Genomic DNA, 17,710 nt, shown 5'->3' with positions numbered 1-17,710 from the left:
GGCTTGGGCTCTGTGGTTTGTGTAAAAAGGGCATGAGCTGCCCCGGTAGGAGTAGGACGCGATCCCGCGGGGCCCGCTTGCAGCGAGCGCGTGCGCACGAGGCGCGGAGTCCGCGTGCCGGAGCCGGCCGGTGGTGGGTTCGTTTGGAATTTCTCAGGTGGCGGCGGGCCCGGGATGTCAGCCTTGGCGCACGGGGACCGGGTCCTTCCGTTCCCGCGGAGCGGTGTGACGGGTGCGCTGCTGCTGCGCGCCGTGCGGCTCTGACGGGGCCCGCACGCACGGCGCGACAGGCGACGCGAGGGCCGAGAGGAGTTGCCTTGCCTGTGGCTGGCCTACACGGACCACACCAGGCAACTGCAAGCTTTGTGCGGTGCGCGAAACACGTAGCATAGCCACCTCGTCGCGTGCAGCTGCAGCTCTCCGCGACTCAGCAGCTAGAGCTGACAGCTGACACGAATGTTTGTTTGGGCGTCCACTGCCGCATGTGTGTGGCGATTATACTACCAGAGCTACGGCCGCGATCTAGTAGCAAGGGGTAAACAACACAAAGCAGTGCATGCATGCGGAAGGGGCGCTGTCACGTTAGTGTAAAGTCTCAACAAACCTAGCGGTACGATCGATACTGTGCGTGGGGCACAAGTCTGCTTGCCCCTTGCCCTCTGCGCGCGCGATCAACAGTGAACGAGTGGGAAAGATACATAACGTACGTACGCCGCCGCAGGAAGCATGTACACGGTGCATGATCGAGCGTGCCTGCTGCTGCCTAATCCACGCCCTTGGAATTTTGTCTAGTTTAAGATGACATCGATGCATGCCTTTGCCAAGTGATTGCAACGGACACCGGAACAAAAAAAAAACGGATCCAAACCGTCCCCGGAAAACTTTCCTGCCTGCACGCGCGAAGATGCATGCAAAACCGTCCATGGAAAACTTGCTTGTTCCGTGAGCATGGAACTGGATGCATATGCATGCCGCAAGAGGCCGCCGGTGAGAGGACCACGGCACGGCACGGCAGGAAGGCGCATGTGTCAGTCTGGCTTCGGGCTCCGATCCCGGCTCCCGGCCGTAGAACATTTTGTAACGGATAGGTTGAGAGAATCATTGCAGCTAGGCATCATGCATGCTACAATATAGCCCTCGTCATCAAGCTGCCATCGGCAAGCAACTCTAGTCTCTAGCTGTAGCTCTCGCGCGCGGCTCGGCTCGGCGGCTCGCCAAGTCGCCATCCATCCATCATCCCGGCCCTCTTCAGCCGCGCACACAACACGGAGCTCTCTACCGGCCCCCCCATTCTCGCAAAGAATCCGACCGATGTCGTCGCGTCTGTGCGTAACCAGTTCCCGGCCATGTTGCGCGTGCGTCAGCGTCGGGGCTGCGTCGACACGTGACCGGGGGAGCATCGATCGGGCGCGCACAAGATCCAGTAGGGAGAGCTCAGGGCCTCACAGAACAGAAGGCAGCGTCGCATGGTTCAACAGTCTAGCGCGAGCTGCGGTAGCACGTCGGTTTCGCCGTTTCGCGCAGATCCAGCGGGACGCAACGTCGGGGAGGGTTTCTTTCCTTGAGCTTCTGGGCTTTTTGGCCTCGGCAAAGTGTGGAGGGACTCGGGAGGGAGAGTGTGGGAACGGGTGCGAGGCGGGCCACGGCAAGACACACTGTCGGTTCTAACGGGGCCCACCAAGGGACGGCCGGGCCGAGGCGAGGATGGGATGGGAGGGCCTGTTTGTGGCCACTGCCCGCTGGCTTACAGCCTACGTCGACATCGACATACTCCTGTTCTTTTATTATTTCTAACGTAGGTAATTGATAATGTCGAACCATGTATATCTAACCATACTCAAATACTATGCTATAAATTAATACATATATATTTAAACTTATTACCGCTAGTACTCCTAAACAATAAACCCTAAACCAAACATTATCCTTGTCATTTACGTTATATTTTATGAAACAAACAACACCTAGAATTTTTCTCTCGTTATTTTTCACTTTTACTCCACATCATCAAGAATATACCTCATACTTTTTCGCTATCTCGCAGCGGATTCCTCTAAATTTTTCTCATATACCCCACCACAACCATAAAATATCATTTTCCATACCTACCCATAGTCAATTATCATTTTGCTTTCTTCAACAAATAATAACTCGTGCACATGAGAATCGAGACCGCACAACGTTTAGGGGTGACGCTAGATCAAGGGGAGAGAGACAGCCCCCTCATTTAGGGGACTCGGTAGGGGGAACCACTGTGGACTAGAGGGGCATATTGTAGCCTCTACTTTTGCTATAGACACATGGGAGGGGGGGGCGCTGCGAACAGTCTTAGCCCAAGTTCTATATCTCTAGAAGTCTCTCTATCTCACTCTCTATCACACTCCCTATTTTTAAACTCCAATTGGTAAACAGTGCAGTCTATAGTATAAATAGAGTTTTACACTTCTAAATCCACGCTCCACTAGAGATTGTCGCCTCTGATAGTCATCTAGAGGGGGGTGAATAGGTGACACTAAAAACACAACGTAAACAAAAAAACTCGATCCAAATGAAGTATTAGTGCAAAACTGAATCAAGTCTAAGTGATAAGGAGGAGAGGTTCATTCACTTGATTGCTCTCACAAGATTGCGGAATTAACTTGAGCAATATCACATGTGAAGAACTAGAGGGTAGAAAGGAAGAATTCGCAAAGAGAATAAGCATACAAGACACTTCGATTTTTTCCTGTGGTTCGGTCAAGCCTCAAATAGCTAATAGATGAAATATTAGATAGGGTATTTAAATGTCTCTAGCTAATTTTAACCACTAACTATTAACTCTAGTGCATTTAAACACCCCCTAAATCTTGGCTTAAGGATTGGAGTATGGTTGAGAAAAAAATTCAACCTACGATAAATAAAAATAGATTTTCTCACATAGGTCCATACAAACACTGAACTTCTGCTCTACTTATACACGATGACAATGTACCATGTGAGAATGACTGATCAATCTTAGGTCTGTGAAGCTATAACCACCTAACTAAGAGGATGTTTGAATGTACTATAGATAATAGTTAGTGGCTAAAATTATTTGAGACATCCAAACACCCTAGCTAATAGTTCAATTATTAGCGATTTTTGGTAAATTAGTTAATAGTTAGATAGCTATTTGTTAACTAACTAATTTACTAAGAATTTTTAGCCAACTAACTATTAGTTCTAGTGCATTTAAACACCCCTTAACTCGGCTAGAGGTCATTTTGTTTTGTTTGATAATCGGACCTGGTAATGCTGATACTTGTTGACAGGATCCAAGCTATTGAATGCGGTGTCCGCAATTAACATAAAACCAACAGTGTCAAGATAGCAAGCACAACTAATTAATTCGAGAGATACTTATCTCTGCACACCATGGCAAAATTTAAAGCACTAGAGACCCATGGTACTCTAATAAGGAACTATAAATCCAAAACAATGGATGAGGACATGAGAGGCTATAGACAAAGGGGTATTTAACAGTGTGAATCTAGCCATGAAATGATGTCGTTAATGGCAGTTGAAATCCGGTCATCTGGTTCTCCCTCTAAGATTGAATGGTAGCTGCCTTCATAGAGCTTGAGGGTCTTGTCCTTCGTGCTGGCTTTCTCATAAAGGAATTTGCTGACCTGAGGATCGGTTACCATGTCTGCGGCTCCGTGAAGAATCAGCAATGGAGAGGAGATCTATATAGGAATATCATAAAAGTGTTTTTGTGTTAGGTACTTCAACGAGAAGGAATGTACATACCAAACAAAAACGCAGTGGTCTCATGACTTGCATCCAGAACATGTTTAAACGATACAAAACAGAGAGATCCAGATCCATGAGCAAAAGTGCAAGCAATAGTGACCTTTTCCAACTGTGATTCAATGTCCTTCGTGGCTTTTAAAAGTTCAACTGCTGTTCTTAATCTCATTTGGTCAGAATATGAGATGGCATTGTACTCAGCCTGAAAATGAAAATGCCAAGATAAATAACGTCAATAAATATTTCAACCAGCAGTGCTGTATTGATTTAATTTCTAGAGGTACATAAACTATTACCAGAAGGTCATGGCAAACAAGGCAAATTGTAAGAGACTTGGCCCTGTTTGTTTACTTCCAGGATCATATAATCCAGCTTATGGATTATGTAAGCACCTAGTGACCTGGTTATGGATTTATCATAATCTAGGTATCTAGATTATATAATTCACCTAATAATCTGTATTGTTTGTTTGATTTTTAACTTATTTAAGTTGGATTATATAATCTAGAAGGTAAACAAACAGGGTCTTAGTATTGCACAAACTAACCTATGCAAAATGTGGCTATTAAAATACTGCAGAGAAGAGAGACAAACCATGCACACAATAATAGGATATGCGCTGGATATTACATTGCATTCGTGCAAATCAAGTTGAAGATAATAGCGCAGAAACTGTCCAAGAAACTTACTACTTTCCTTTTCCTTGGATCTCTAAATGCCAAATCTCCTATATCTTTCTGCGGAAATAACTTCGCCTCAGGAAGAAGACATGACAATATGCTCAGTGCCTTCAATACAGGTGCAGGTGGTGTTACATCTTCTGAAATCTTGCCAAAGAGAAGCCAGTCTTATAAAATCACTGAACAAGAAAGATGAGACAAAAATATACCCATAAGAAGTCATGAAAAAAGACTTCCAAGGGAGATTCCAACACCAGTTACTATGAAGTCCTTTCTTGACCAGTGGCTCCCAAATTTCTTCATGCATTCTTCAGGTTAGTTGCCCTACCATGAAGTAAAACTGGAAATATGCTAGATTGCAAGAAAAATAAATAAATTTGGCATGGACTTAGCAGTTATCAGTAACTATGAATAAAATTGTTTTGCAAACATATCCATAAGAAGTCATTTCTTGACCAGTGGCTCCCAAATTTCACCAAGCACTATATTTCCACCTACTGTCAACTGTGAACTACAATCCACTATTGTGCACTAGCACAAGTCATGATTGGATAGTTAGTGGACAGTGAAACATATACACACCTTATACTAACACAACCAAAAGGATGTGATTGTGTGATGACGTAATCTGATGGTAATTGGGAGTTTGAGAAATACCTTGCACATAGGTGCGACAAGAAGCACACCATCCCATTCTTGTTGTTGCTTCAAGTGTACTTTCAGGGCAACTGCACCTCCCATTGACTGCCCCAAGAGAAAGTGTGGCAGCTCACACACTTCTTTCATGCCTGAACATTAAGTCATTATTATACCATGATACAAAGACTATATAATTATGAATATACACTTATACACAGAAGATAAGCCAAAAAAAACCTCTTATTCGTGCATACTGTTCAATGACATGGTCCACCATTCCATCAAAGCTTGCAATATAGCCATGGAGACCATATGACATGCCAAAACCAGGATAATCCATAGCATAAACTGCATAACCAGCAGCTGCTATCCTCTTAGCAATCCCTGTAATCTCAAGCTTGTTAATAATAATTAATAAGCATGCATGCAAAGGAATGATAAATGCAAATCAAAACATAACAGAAAAAGTAATGTCACCTTCAAAAAAGAAAGTGCAGGTATCCCCATATCCATGGCAGAAGAAAAGTGCAGCCTTAGTTGCAGTGCCCTCTCTTGGCAGCCAACTCTTCCAGAATATTTCAACGCCCTTTGAATTGGTCTCGTAATTCTACAGTAACTAGCAGTATCTATCAATACTCAAAGCAAGGAAAGAAGCTCTTGAATCAGCCCTGTTTGTATGAGCTTCTGGACAGCTTTTTAGTGTGAAAAGTCAATAGGCTTTTTCATCTAGCTTTCGAAAAGCCAGAATCCCGAAGAACCTGAGTTTATACGGAAAGCTTAAAAGCTCACTTTTCTGAGCTTTCATGAGGTTCTTGAGTCCAGAAAGCTAAAAATATCTTCGAAAATCTACTATTGGCTACTCAAGATGGAAAGCCTTTTTAGTTCAAACAAACAGGGACATGGTAAAGATTTTCCAACAGAAAGTTTGCTTGTGCCACAATATTTCAGCGAGGGAACTACTTGAACGTTGAACAAAATGGAATGCAAGGTCAATTCAGAAATCCCATCACGCCCGTACCTCTTCCATCTGGATTTCATTGTGAGCCATCTACAAAATGAAAAGTACGACAGAAAATGAGAAAAATGTGTCAACTGATATCGTATGAACCAATGTTACAAGGATACAAGATTAGCAATTGGAAGTTTGGAACTCGATAACTGATGCAGATGGTTCATCATGTTCTAAGGGAACCCTAGGAAAAGTTTTACTCTGAATAGCATGGGGTTGTGTCCAAACTCCTAGATAGTGTTTGGTTCAGGAGCCAGTTGAGATAGAGCGGCTCCATTGCCACCATTCAGGAGATTTTGGAAAGGCAAATGATTTAGCATTTGAGCATTTTTTAGAGTCACGATGTTCTACATGGAATCATCCAAACAACAATAAATTAGAAGCCGAGCGGCTCCGTCCTACCATACTCCGGAACCAAACACTTCTCTAATACGTCATGTTCTCTCGCAAAAAAAAAATATCACCTTTTTGTGTCATATTCCTAAATTAATTGCTCTAAACCGGATTAAGATTGAGATAGGCGAGTAATATGTCGAGTTGACAACTTGGATTATACTGTATAGAATTGCACGAGGGTACTGCAAATTGCACACTGAAGAACAGAGCTGCTCATTTCTAGTACTCAGTTTGTTGGGCAAGCAGCGGATCCTGCCAGTTGACAAAAATCTGCTCGCACCTAAATGAGGTGGCAAGCGCCGCAGTACTGGAAGCGTTCGACCATTTCCCAAAAAATAATTTTGACAGCTGATCCTCCGCTACAGCGTACGAAACCAAATCAAGCTAGGACGGAGCGACTTGCACATCGAACCTTGAAAAGGCAGTGGTCGAGGGTGGGGAGCACGGGCGCGAAGGCGGCCCGCACCCGACGCCGCGCGGGAGCCCAGTCCAGACACTGAGCCGCGGCGGCCCTCAGGTCGTCACTCGCGCCCTCCAGCGTCCGCTCCCGATGTGCGCCCTTCGCCGCAGCACCCGCGACCACGGCAGCGCGCCCCCGCGGGCGAGGCGGCGCCACAACGGCGACGCGCGGGCCGGATCCTGCGATCCGGTGCGAGATCGCCGCCATGTGAGGAGGCATGTGTGGCTGCTTGGCCGGCTTGTCGATCGGAGCTGTGACCTCCGCGCACGTGTTGCTGCGCTCTGCTCGAGATGGAATTTCTCGCGTGGCCTTGCCGGCTTGCCGTGCGCGTGGGCAAGTGGGTTTATGTCTCGTCAATGTCTGGGAGCTGGCTACTCCGGTCAGGAGTGGGGAGTCGGGTGCCGGGACTAGTCGGCTCGCAGACTGCACTCTGCAGTGTCGAGAGGCTTGTTTGACTTTGACCATCCGCGTTCTGAGCAGGCACTGCAGCCAATTTTTTTTTTTGCAAATCGGCCCTTTTTGGGTTTTTCCCATAATTATGCTCCTATCAGTTTCATTTCAAAAAATAAATCCTATGCTCGACGTCATCATCATTGACGCCGAGCTTCTGTGTGCCGGCGCCAATATTATTGGCGCCTGTCTGCGTGACAGAGATGCCTTGCTGGACGTGACGTGTCAGGGGTCGGCGCCATAGATCTTGGCGCCGACCCCCCTGGCGGCGGCAGTACACGTGTCAGGGCCAACTTTTCGCCAGCCACATCCACCCAATTTTTCGCCAGCCGCCCGCCGCCCTGTTCGTGCCCGCGCCGCCCTCCCACCGCGACGCGCCGCCCCGCCACGGGCCGGCCCCGCCCGCGCCACCCCCAGACGGCCACGCCCGCGCCGCGCCGCCCCGCCCCGGACGGCCCCGCCCGCGCCGCCCCGCCACCGGACGGCCCCGCCCGAGCCGCCCCGCCCCCGGCCGGCCACGCCCGCGCCGCCCCCGACCGACCCTGCCCGCGTCCGGCCGACCCCGCCCGCGCCGGCCCGCCCCGCAAGCTCCGCCGAGCCGCCCAACAAGCGTCGCCGCCCAGTCCCGGCCGCGCCCGTCCCACGGCCGCGCCCCGTTCCGGCCAACCCCGCGAAGCCCAGTCCCCTCCCGGCGCCCCGCCACCGGCCGTCGACACGCTGCCCCGCCCCGCCCCGGCGCCCGCTCCTCGCCCGCGTCGTCGTCGTCCATCCCCGACCCCGACCCCGACCGTCTAGGTAATTTTTATATTATTTTTGTTATTGTGTAAGCATTTTGTGTTCAATATGTTAGATTGTTTTTCTATAATTTGTTGTTTTTTGAATGTGATGAATGTTAGTTATTGTGATAAATGCTAATTGGATTGAATATTATGAAAGTGAGTCAAATGTGCATGTTTTTTATCCTCCCCGGGGAGGTGCTGTCAAAATTTTCAATTATTATATATGAGTAATTTATAAGGTGGTTAGTATATTAGTGGGTTGTGGTTATATTTATAGTTATGTAGCTAGTAATTAGTGGTTTGTTGTTAGGTAATAACCATCCACAGTTATATTGAATGTTTAATTGATGTTTCAAATAGATGGACAATTTTTTGAGCTTATATCATGGAGGCAATGTGGAACAAGATCCGTATGGAAATGCCAAGTTCATTGACATGCGACACGTGCCGGTACTATTCGATGGTAGACCCTCCTTGAGTGATGTGTTTACAAAGGCTAAACAAAAGCTAGGTTACCATGAAGATGATGACATTGCGGTTGACGGAGTGCTTAATATTGGTCATCCACCAAATGTCATAAGACGAGTCATCCAAATTGATTGTCAACTGGATTGGGATAATTATATTACTTCGGGTATGAAACCCATTTGCAACTCATGGAGGTTGTGGTGCGTCCGGTTGTAGTAGACCGTCCCCCTAAAGACTTTGATCGTGCTATCGATGACGTGCCAACTGTTCCTGATGCTCAATCAGGCCCCAATTTGATCCCATTAAGTCAGCCAGGAGATGGTCTGCAGACAGATTTAGCTGTGTGTATCCCTTTGGCACAAACCAGTTGCAGTAAGTCTTATTGGCATTACATCTTCATTTTGGACCTTGAGCACTTTGCTCATTCCATTTGACGTGGGACTGATCATCTTGTACATGTTGCAGGAGAGACCCCTACTCTTGTGGTTGATCCTCAGACCGAGGCACGTGGCTGCTTCGGTGATGGTTTTATTGCCTCCAACAGTCCTGAGTTTAGGAATGAAGAGGAGCCATATGCCTTTGCTATGGCTGCCGATTCAGATGATGATCGCCCGGTTGGTGAACTCACAGAGAGTGGCATTGAGATGTTGCAACGTGTTTTTCCAGATGGTCGGGATCCTAGAGTGCATGAGTTCAGTGATCTTAGTCTTTCTCATCAGGCAAATGCAGAAGGAAGGGATGATGAGCTGCTAGACGCTCCTGAGGCCGGTCCTAGCATGATGATTGAAAAGGGTAGGGTCTTCAAGGACCTAACTGCCTTGAAGAGGTGGTTGCAGCATTACGCATTCTTACGTAAGAGGCCGTATAGAGTACTTCATTCGTACAAGAAACGTCGTTACACGGTTGTATGCGACAAAGATAACTGTTCATGGAGGGTTTGTGCTAGGATACAAAAGATCACCGCAAAGTGGAAGATAACAAAAGTAGTGGGGCCACACACATGTGCTGAACATGAGTTAACGATGAAACATCGCCAATTGACATCAACCCTCATTGGGAAGCGACTTATGGGAATATTGCAGTCGGAACCAAATAAGAAGGTTAGGACAATCATGAGGATCATGGAGAATGTGTTTGATGGGTACAAGATAACATATGGTAAAGCTTGGAGGGCTAAGCAGTGTGCGTGGAAGATGATATATGGGGACTGGGAGTATGCTGGGATGATCTTTAGTGAAGTATGCAGCAGTGAAGATGAACTCTATATGATGCAATGTCCTTTGATCTGTTTCTAGTGTGTTGAGTGGCACCTACCTCACAGGGTTCAGAGACAGTTTGGTAGGAACCAGCTATGGTCGGTTGAAGATATTCCTACTTCTAAGGAGCTACACAAGTAAGTTTGCAATCTATAAATCCAGTTTGCAATTTATAACATCAATCATTCTTAACTTTGTGTTCTTTATATGATATGATTTGTGTGTAGATTTGACCGGCGGAAGCAAAAGAAGATAACGGACTTTCGTCAACATCATCTGATATTTATAAATGAATGGGAATCGGGTGCTGAGAATGTATATTCCAACGATGAGTTGCACAACAACAGTGACTACAGGCGGTACCAAGCTTGGTACCAGGGTGCGACTCGTTGTAAGCTTCGCCAGCAGTGGACAGCGGAAGACTACGCCGACATTGATTCTTCTGACGATGAAGAAACGGAGTATGACCTGTCCACTAGACTGGGAACCCAAGTGGAGGCGGCACCCATATTAGATCGAGTGGTAAGTTTAACTCGATTTTAATACTCGACATGTATAAATTGTATGTGTGATGCAAATTGTGTTGTACAGGGTAACACATTGCGACGGTCGGTAGAGGACATTGATCGCCAACTTTTGACTGTGGGCGACAGCAGCATGCGCAGCTTCTTGCAGGTAAGCCCACATGCAGCGTTTATAGCCTTTAGCTTGTTATGAATATTGTCGGCGTTTCGAGACTGGGGGGTCCCTGGGCCGACGAGTGAAATGTCGCCGCGTGCCCCAGCCCAGATGGGTCGGCGCGAGGCCGAGCGCAAAGGGGGAAGAAGGCGTCCGGAGACGGGCGTGAGAGAGGTGGAAATCCCGCGGCCTTCGTGTTCGTCCCGCGCCCAGGTCGGGTGCGCTTGCAGTAGGGGGTTACAAGCGTCCACGCGGGAGAGGGAGCGAGCGGCCTCACGCGAGCGCCTGTCTCGTCCTCGTCCCCGCGCGGCCAACCCTCTGTAAGAGGGCCCTGGTCCTTCCTTTTATAGGCGTAAGGAGAGGATCCAGGTGTACAATGGGGGTGTAGCAAAGTGCTAACGTGTCTAGCGGAGGAGAGCTAGCGCCCTAAGTACATGCCATCGTGGCAGCCGGAGGGGTTTTGGCACCCGGTTCGTGTGGTGTCGTGGCCGTCGGAGGAGCGCTGGAGCCTGGCGGAAGGACAGCTGTCGGGGCTGTCGAGTCCTTGCTGACGTCCTCTTGCTTCCGTAAGGGGGCTGAGAGCTGCCATCGTCATAGAGCGTGTGGGGCGCCATCATTGCTTATCTGGCGGAGCGAGCCAGATGGGACGTCGGTCTTGTTCCCCGTAGCCTGAGTCAGCTTGGGGTAGGGTAATGATGGCGCCTCCTGTTGACGTGGTCGGTCCGCGCCCTAGGTTGGGCGATGTGGAGGCTCCTCCGAGGTCGAAGTCGAGTTTGTCTTCCGTGGCCGAGGTCGAGTCCGAGCCCCTGGGTCGGGCGAGGCGGAGACCGTCGGCTGAGGCCAGGGCTGAGTCATAGTCCTGGGGTCGGGCGAAGTGGAGTTCGTCGTCTTCCGGGGCTGAGCCCGAGTCCGAGCCCTGGGTCAGGCGGAGCGGAGTTCGCCATCTTCCGGGGCTGAGCCCAAGTCCGAGCCCTGGGTCGGGCGGAGCGGAGTTCGCCGTCTTCCGAGGCTGAGCCCAAGTTCGAGCCCTGGGTCGGGCGGAGCGGAGTTCGTCGTCTTCTGGGGCTTAGCCCGAGTCCGAGCCCTGGGTCGGGCGGAGCGGAGTTCGCCGTCTTCCAGGGCTTAGCCCGAGTCCGAGCCCTGGGTCGGGCGAAGCGGAGTTTCCTATGGTGCCTGAGGCCGGGCCTGGCTGCCTGTCAGCCTCGCTCTGTCGAGTGGCACAGCAGTCGGAGCGGCGCAGGCGGCACTGTCCTTCTGTCAGGCCGGTCAGTGGAGCGGCGAAGTGACTGCGGTCACTTCGGCTCTGTCGACTGAAGGGCGCGCGTCAGGATAAAGGTGTCAGGCCACCTTTGCATTAAATGCTCCTGCGATTTGGTCGGTTGGGGCGGCGATTTGGTCAGGGTTGCTTCTTGGCGAAGACAGGGCCTCGGGTGAGCCGGAAGTATGTTCGCCGCTAGAGGGGGGCCTCGGGCGAGACGAAGATCCTCCGGGGTCGGCTGCCCTTGCCCGAGGCTGGGCTCGGGCGAGGCATGATCGAGTCCCTCGAATGGACTGATCCCTGACTTAATCGCACCCATCAGGCCTTTGCAGCTTTGTGCTGATGGGGGTTACCAGCTAAGAATTAGGAGTCTTGAGGGTACCCCTAATTATGGTCCCCGACAGTAGCCCCCGAGCCTCGAAGGGAGTGTTAACACTCGCTTGGAGGCTTTTGTCGCACTTTTTTGCAAGGGGACCAGCTTTTCTCGGTTGCATTTTGTTCCGGTGGGTGCGCGCGAGCGCACCCGCCGGGTGTAGCCCCCGAGGCCTCGGAGGAGTGGTTTGACTCCTCCGAGGTCTTAATGCCTCGCGCAATGCTTCGGCTGGTCTGGTCGTTCCCTCATGCGAGCTGGCCGTAGCCCGGGTGCACGGTCGGGTCCCAAGTTCTCGGACTGGTATGTTGACGCTGTCAACGGTTTGGCCGGAGCCGAGTTTGCGAGAGCAGCCCCCGAGCCTCTGCACAGGGCGAGAGGACGGTCAGGGACAGACTCGACTTTTTTACATACGCCCCTACGTCGCCTTTCCGCAAGGAGGAGGAGGGGGGAAAGCGCCATGTTGCCCTCGGAGGGCGCCGAACATGGTGTCTCCAGTGAGCTGCTGGCAGGTAATCCGAGCGGACGTCCGTGCCCCATTTGTTAGGGGTCGGCTAGAGGCCTAGAGGCGCGCCCAAAAGTACCTGCGGGTGATCTGCCGGACCCGGTCCCCTGTCGACGGGGTCCGAGGGCTCGATGCCTCCCTCTGATGGGATTCCGTTACAAGATCGTTCCCGCTGGTCTCGGAAATGTCCTAGGGTACCTCGGGAGCGTAGCCCGAGCCTCGGTTATGTATCGAACGTACCCAGGGTCATCCCTCACTCTATGTCTGAGGTGGTTGTGAACCCTTCGAGGGCCAGCCTTCGAACCCCTGATCAGTAGTGGGCGCGGAGCCCGAGTGGCCTGAGGCGGTCGTTGAACCCTTCCGAGGGGCCGACCTTCGAACCTCTGACCAGTAGTGGGTGTGGAGCCCACGCGCTCTGAGGCGGCTGTTAAACCCTTCCGAGGGGCCAGCCTTCGAACCTCTGATCAGTAGGGAGGCTCGGAGCTTGTTTCCTTCACGGAGAAGGATCCTTTTCGGGGTATCCCCCTTTCGCGGTCCCTGTTGTAAGAGAGAGAAAGAGAAAAAGGATACGAAATCGAATGACGCGGCGTACCTTTTTTGACGCGGTCATTATGGCGGAGGCGAAGCGTCGCTCGCTTCCCCTGCCAGAGGCGCCGCTTGTCCCGCTGCGGAGTTAATGCGACGGGGCGAGTGGTTCGCGGGGCGGCCGTTGCGCGTGCGCGAACCGTTCGAGGAACAGAACACGGGCGCGCCGTCTTCACGCCGTGAGAGAGGGTTCTCTCACTGCCCTAGGATGGGACGTAAGCCTGGCTGACGACGTGACCGCTGCTCCCGCCCGCTTGCCACCGCCATTACTGCCGACCCATTTTTGGCCATATTGACCGTCGCGTCAGGCTGGCGCTGCTGGGTCGCCTCGAGTCGCGGTACTGGTTCCGCAGTCGAGGAGGCGCAGTAGTGGTGCGAGTGGCGGTGCAGTTGCTTGCACGTAGCGACCGGCGCGCCGGTTGCATGACGCGTGGGCGTGTTGAAAGTCGGAGAAGTGCGCCCACTTGGCGCGGTTGCATGCCGCCTGCATGGCTGCCCGCCCTTTCACCCGCTGGTCTGGGCGAAAGTGGAGGGACGCTTGTAACCACTGGACGGTTGCATCCACCGCGCGCGGCGGTTTGGCTTCTTCTGCCCTTGGCCAGCTTGCATGACGCGTGGGACCCGGCCCCCGCGCCATAGGGGGAGGACCTTGGAGCGTGTTGGAGAAGACTCAGCCCACGACGGCTGGGGGCGCAAGTAGGGAGAGTCGCCTTTAAAAGGAGGGTGACCCCCTTGAAAGGCGATCATGTCTTCGCGCTCCCTTATGCATCGTGTCTTTCCACCTTCCGAGCCCCCGGATGGGGGATACCCGCAGTCCTTCCGCCTTGTCGTTGGAGGAACGCAACTCCGTGGGAGTTGGTACCTTTCAGCCATCGTTCAGCTTCAAGGATTTTCAACAGTCAGCCCGGCTGCATCCCCTCGCCGGTGGTCACCCGAGACGGTGACCACTAGTCCCTGGGTGGGGAGAAGCAAGCCGGGCTGCGATCTTGGTCCCACCCTCAGCTTCAAGGATGTTCATCATCCTCGCTGGGGTGGAGGCCGGGCTGAGCCGGAGCTCTACCTCCCGCGCGGGTTCGTGGGTCAGCCTCTCCTTCAACGTTCGAGGGAGAGGGCGCTCACCGGCCCTGCGAGAGGGGCAGACTTCGACAACGCGGGGCTGGTCGACGGCGGGCGTCGTCAGCCGCAGCGCGTTGGGCTCGCTGGCTTGGCTCTCGGTGCCCCCTCCTGCCGCAAAGGCGGTTGTCGCGCCGTGCGCACGGGAGGACCGCCCAAGATGTCACGCGCTGCCAGGGCGGCGTTCGTGTTCTGGGGCGGTCCTGCCTTTGCACCGGTACGGCGCTTCCACGCGGAGGTCGGTGCCCCACTCGTCCAGGAGGATCTGAGTGGGGATCTGTCGGAGGGCTGATGGCCCCTGTCGCCGGTGCCGAGGTGGAGGCGGCTCGAGAAGTCCCCGTTGCCGACGGGATCACCGCCACCATCCGCACTTTGGGCCTCCGTCTCTTTGTACTTGTCCTCGCCCTTCGAGCATCGGCGTGGGCGAGGGCAAGGTCGCAGCGGCGTCCGCCCTGAGGCCATCGCTGCTGCAGTTCGACCACCCGTACCGAGGGTCGTTGTCGCTGCTGCTGGAGCGGGCGACGTCCGTCGGCCTTCCGTTGCTCCGCAGGCCCCCCGATCGAGTGGGGTTGTTCGTACCTGCGGAGGTGGAACCGGAGTTCCGTTTGTAATGGCACCTTGAGTGCTGGTCTTTTGTTCATTGTGGCTGTCGGGGCCTGAACGTGTATGTATTTTTGGCGCGGAGCCGTGTTTTTTCCTCATTTTCGAGCACTAAGACTCGCCTGTTGGTTGTCTGAACCGCTTCACCAAGCATGAGTCGCCCCGTGCAAAGGTGACGAGTGAGGTATCCATATCCCGGAGGCGTAGGAGTCCCTCGGCTCGGTCGGCCTTGCTGTCCGAGGCTTCTCTTGCTTAGTTAAAGGAACCCCTCGGCCGCTCTTCGATGAGCCGAGGCCAGGGGTAGCGGTGTCAGCACGGACAGAGGCAGAGTTGGCTCGAAAAGAAGACTTGGTCGGCCGGAGCCTGGCCGGGTCGTCCGTTAGCGGGACCGACGCAGAGTTGATCTGCCGAGGCCTCGGGCCGGGCTGATGTCTTCGAGGGACAGCTGGCCGAGGCCTCGGGGTGACCAGCCGAGCCGCCTGCTCGAGCCGGATTCTTAGAGGAGACCCAGGCGGCGATGGCCCGGGCGTGATGATGAAGTCGTCCTTCAGAGTGGAGATCCTCGGACCACGTCGCCGTCGGAGGCTAGGTCGGACCTCGCCGAAGGTGTAGTCGACGCCGAGGGTGCTGCGGCTCCCTTCAACTGTCGAGATCCGAGCCTGCAGGATCGGGTTATCTTGTAGTGTGTGTTTTCTGCGGCCGCCGAGGCCCAAACACACCCTCGCCGTGTTGTAAAGCTGCGTTTCTTTTCCCCTTGTTTCGAGTATCTGGACTTTTTTGTCGGTAACAGAATTGTCTGTGCGAGCGAGAGTTGCTTTTCACGGAAGGTGATGAGTGAGGTATCCGTATCCTGGAGGCGTAGGAATCCCTCGGCTCGGTCGGCCTTGCCGCTTACGCGCGCTCTTGCCCGTCCATGGGGTTCTGTCACCGACACAGTCGAGAAGGCCCGAAGAATCGCTTCGGCAGAGGAGCTTTCGAACGTGAAGACTTGTTCGGTCCGCGGAATCACTTATCCGAACGTGAGTTACTTATCGCAGAAGGTGATGAGTGAGGTATCCGTATCCCGGAGGCGTAGGAGTCCCTCGGCTCGGTCAGCCTTGGCTGCTTACGTGTACTCCGTCGTTTTCAGGATCCACTTTCGAAGTAGTCGAAAAGCACGAAAGACATTCTGGCAGAAAGGATCTTTTTTCGAGGAAAAAATTTGACGCAGAGGTGGTTCCCCCTTTTAGCCCCCGAGGGAGGGTCGGGCTTTGCCGAGGCAAGGCTGACCCTTCCTTGATGACTAAACTTTGTGTGGGAGCGAGGTATATGAACAACTTGAAAACATCTTAAGGGTAGAAGCGACGTAGATGTTGGATGTTCCAAGCGTTGTTGTAGACCTCGCCTTGACTGTTGGCCAGCTTGTACGTTCCGGGCTTCAGAACTTTGGCGATGACAAATGGCCCTTCCCAGGGAGGCATGAGCTTGTGCCGCCCTCGGGCGTCCTATCGCAGCCGAAGCACCAGGTCGCCCACCTGGAGGTCTCGGGACCGGACCCCTCGGGCGTGGTAGCGTCGCATGGACTGCTGATACCGCGCCGAGTGTAGTAAGGCCTTGTCCCGAGCCTCTTCCAGCTGGTCCAGCGACTCTTCTCGATTAGCTTGGTTGCTTTGGTCAGCATAGGCCCTCGTCCTCGGGGAACCGTATTCTAAGTCTGTGGGCAAGATGGCCTCGGCCCCATAGACTAGAAAGAACGGCGTGAAGCCCGTGGCTCGGCTCGGTGTTGTCCTCAGACTCCAGACCACCGAGGGGAGTTCCTTGTAGATCCGAGGCTTGAGTCCTTGTAGAATCATGCCGTTGGCACGCTCTACTTGCCCATTCGTCATGGGGTGAGCCACGGCGGCCCAGTCCACCCGGATGTGGTGGTCCTCGCAGAAGTCCAGGAACTTTCTGCCGGTGAACTGGGTGCCGTTGTCGGTGATGATGGAGTTTGGGACCCCGAAACGATGGATGATGTTGGTGAAGAACGCCACCGCCTGCTCGGACCTGATGCTGTTTAGGGGTCGGACCTCGATTCACTTGGAGAATTTGTCGATGGCGACCAACAGGTGCGTGTAGCCCCCGGGTGCCTTCTGCAAGGGGCCGACGAGGTCCAGACCCCACATAGCAAAAGGCCAGGTGATGGGTATCGTCTGCAGAGCCTGAGCAGGCAGGTGGGTCTGCCTTGCGTAGAATTGACACCCTTCGCAGGTGCGGACAATTCTAGTGGCGTCGGCCACTGCCATCGGCCAGTAGAGACCTTGTCGGAAGGCGTTTCCTACAAGGGCTCGAGGTGCTGTGTGATGGCCGCAAGCCCCCGAGTGTATCTCTTGTAGGAGCTCCTGGCCTTCGGCGATGGAGATGCATCGCTGGAGGATGCCTGAGGGGCTGCGGTGGTAGAGCTCCTTCCCATCTCCCAGCAAGACGAATGACTTGGCGCGCCGCGCCAACCGCCGAGCTTCGGCTCGGTCGAGGGGTAGCTCTCCTCAGTGGAGATATTGCAGGTACGGGGTCTGCCAGTTTTGATTAGGCGTGACCCCGCTTCGCTCCTCCTCGACGCGCAGTGCTTCACCCTCGGGGGCCGAGGGTACCTCGGGCTGAACCGAGGGTGCCTCAGGCCGAGCTGAGGGTGCCTCGGACTGAGCCGAGGGTACCTCGGGCTGGGCCGAGGGTGCCTC

At 53.1% G+C, this 17,710-nt stretch overlaps 1 protein-coding gene across 2 annotated transcripts; it reads right to left on the bottom strand.

Annotated features, from left to right (window-relative positions):
* Positions 1-3,299: 3,299 nt before the first annotated feature.
* On the bottom strand, positions 3,300-7,423 carry LOC100382242 (uncharacterized). Of its 2 annotated transcripts, none has more exons than XR_004851800.1 (8): positions 6,905-7,423; positions 6,106-6,135; positions 5,565-5,694; positions 5,325-5,471; positions 5,106-5,236; positions 4,465-4,595; positions 3,872-3,970; positions 3,300-3,704 (listed from the first exon to the last, which is right to left on the bottom strand). XR_004851800.1 is itself a non-coding variant. In NM_001366780.1 (8 exons), exons 1-8 carry the CDS (start codon positions 7,169-7,171, stop codon positions 3,495-3,497), a joined length of 1,152 nt encoding a protein of 383 aa, NP_001353709.1. In that variant the 5' UTR covers positions 7,172-7,262; the 3' UTR covers positions 3,301-3,494. The 2 variants fall into 2 exon arrangements, 1 of the variants encoding a protein (NP_001353709.1); NM_001366780.1 differs by having other exon boundaries at positions 3,301-3,704; positions 4,458-4,595; positions 6,905-7,262.
* Positions 7,424-17,710: the final 10,287 nt, after the last annotated feature.

The sequence above is a fragment of the Zea mays genome, chromosome 8 (genome assembly GCF_902167145.1).
Source record: "Zea mays cultivar B73 chromosome 8, Zm-B73-REFERENCE-NAM-5.0, whole genome shotgun sequence".
In the NCBI taxonomy this organism is placed as follows: domain Eukaryota; kingdom Viridiplantae; phylum Streptophyta; class Magnoliopsida; order Poales; family Poaceae; genus Zea; species Zea mays.
The sequence above is the reverse complement of the archived record's forward strand: the minus strand, read 5'-3'. Positions and strand labels throughout refer to the sequence as shown.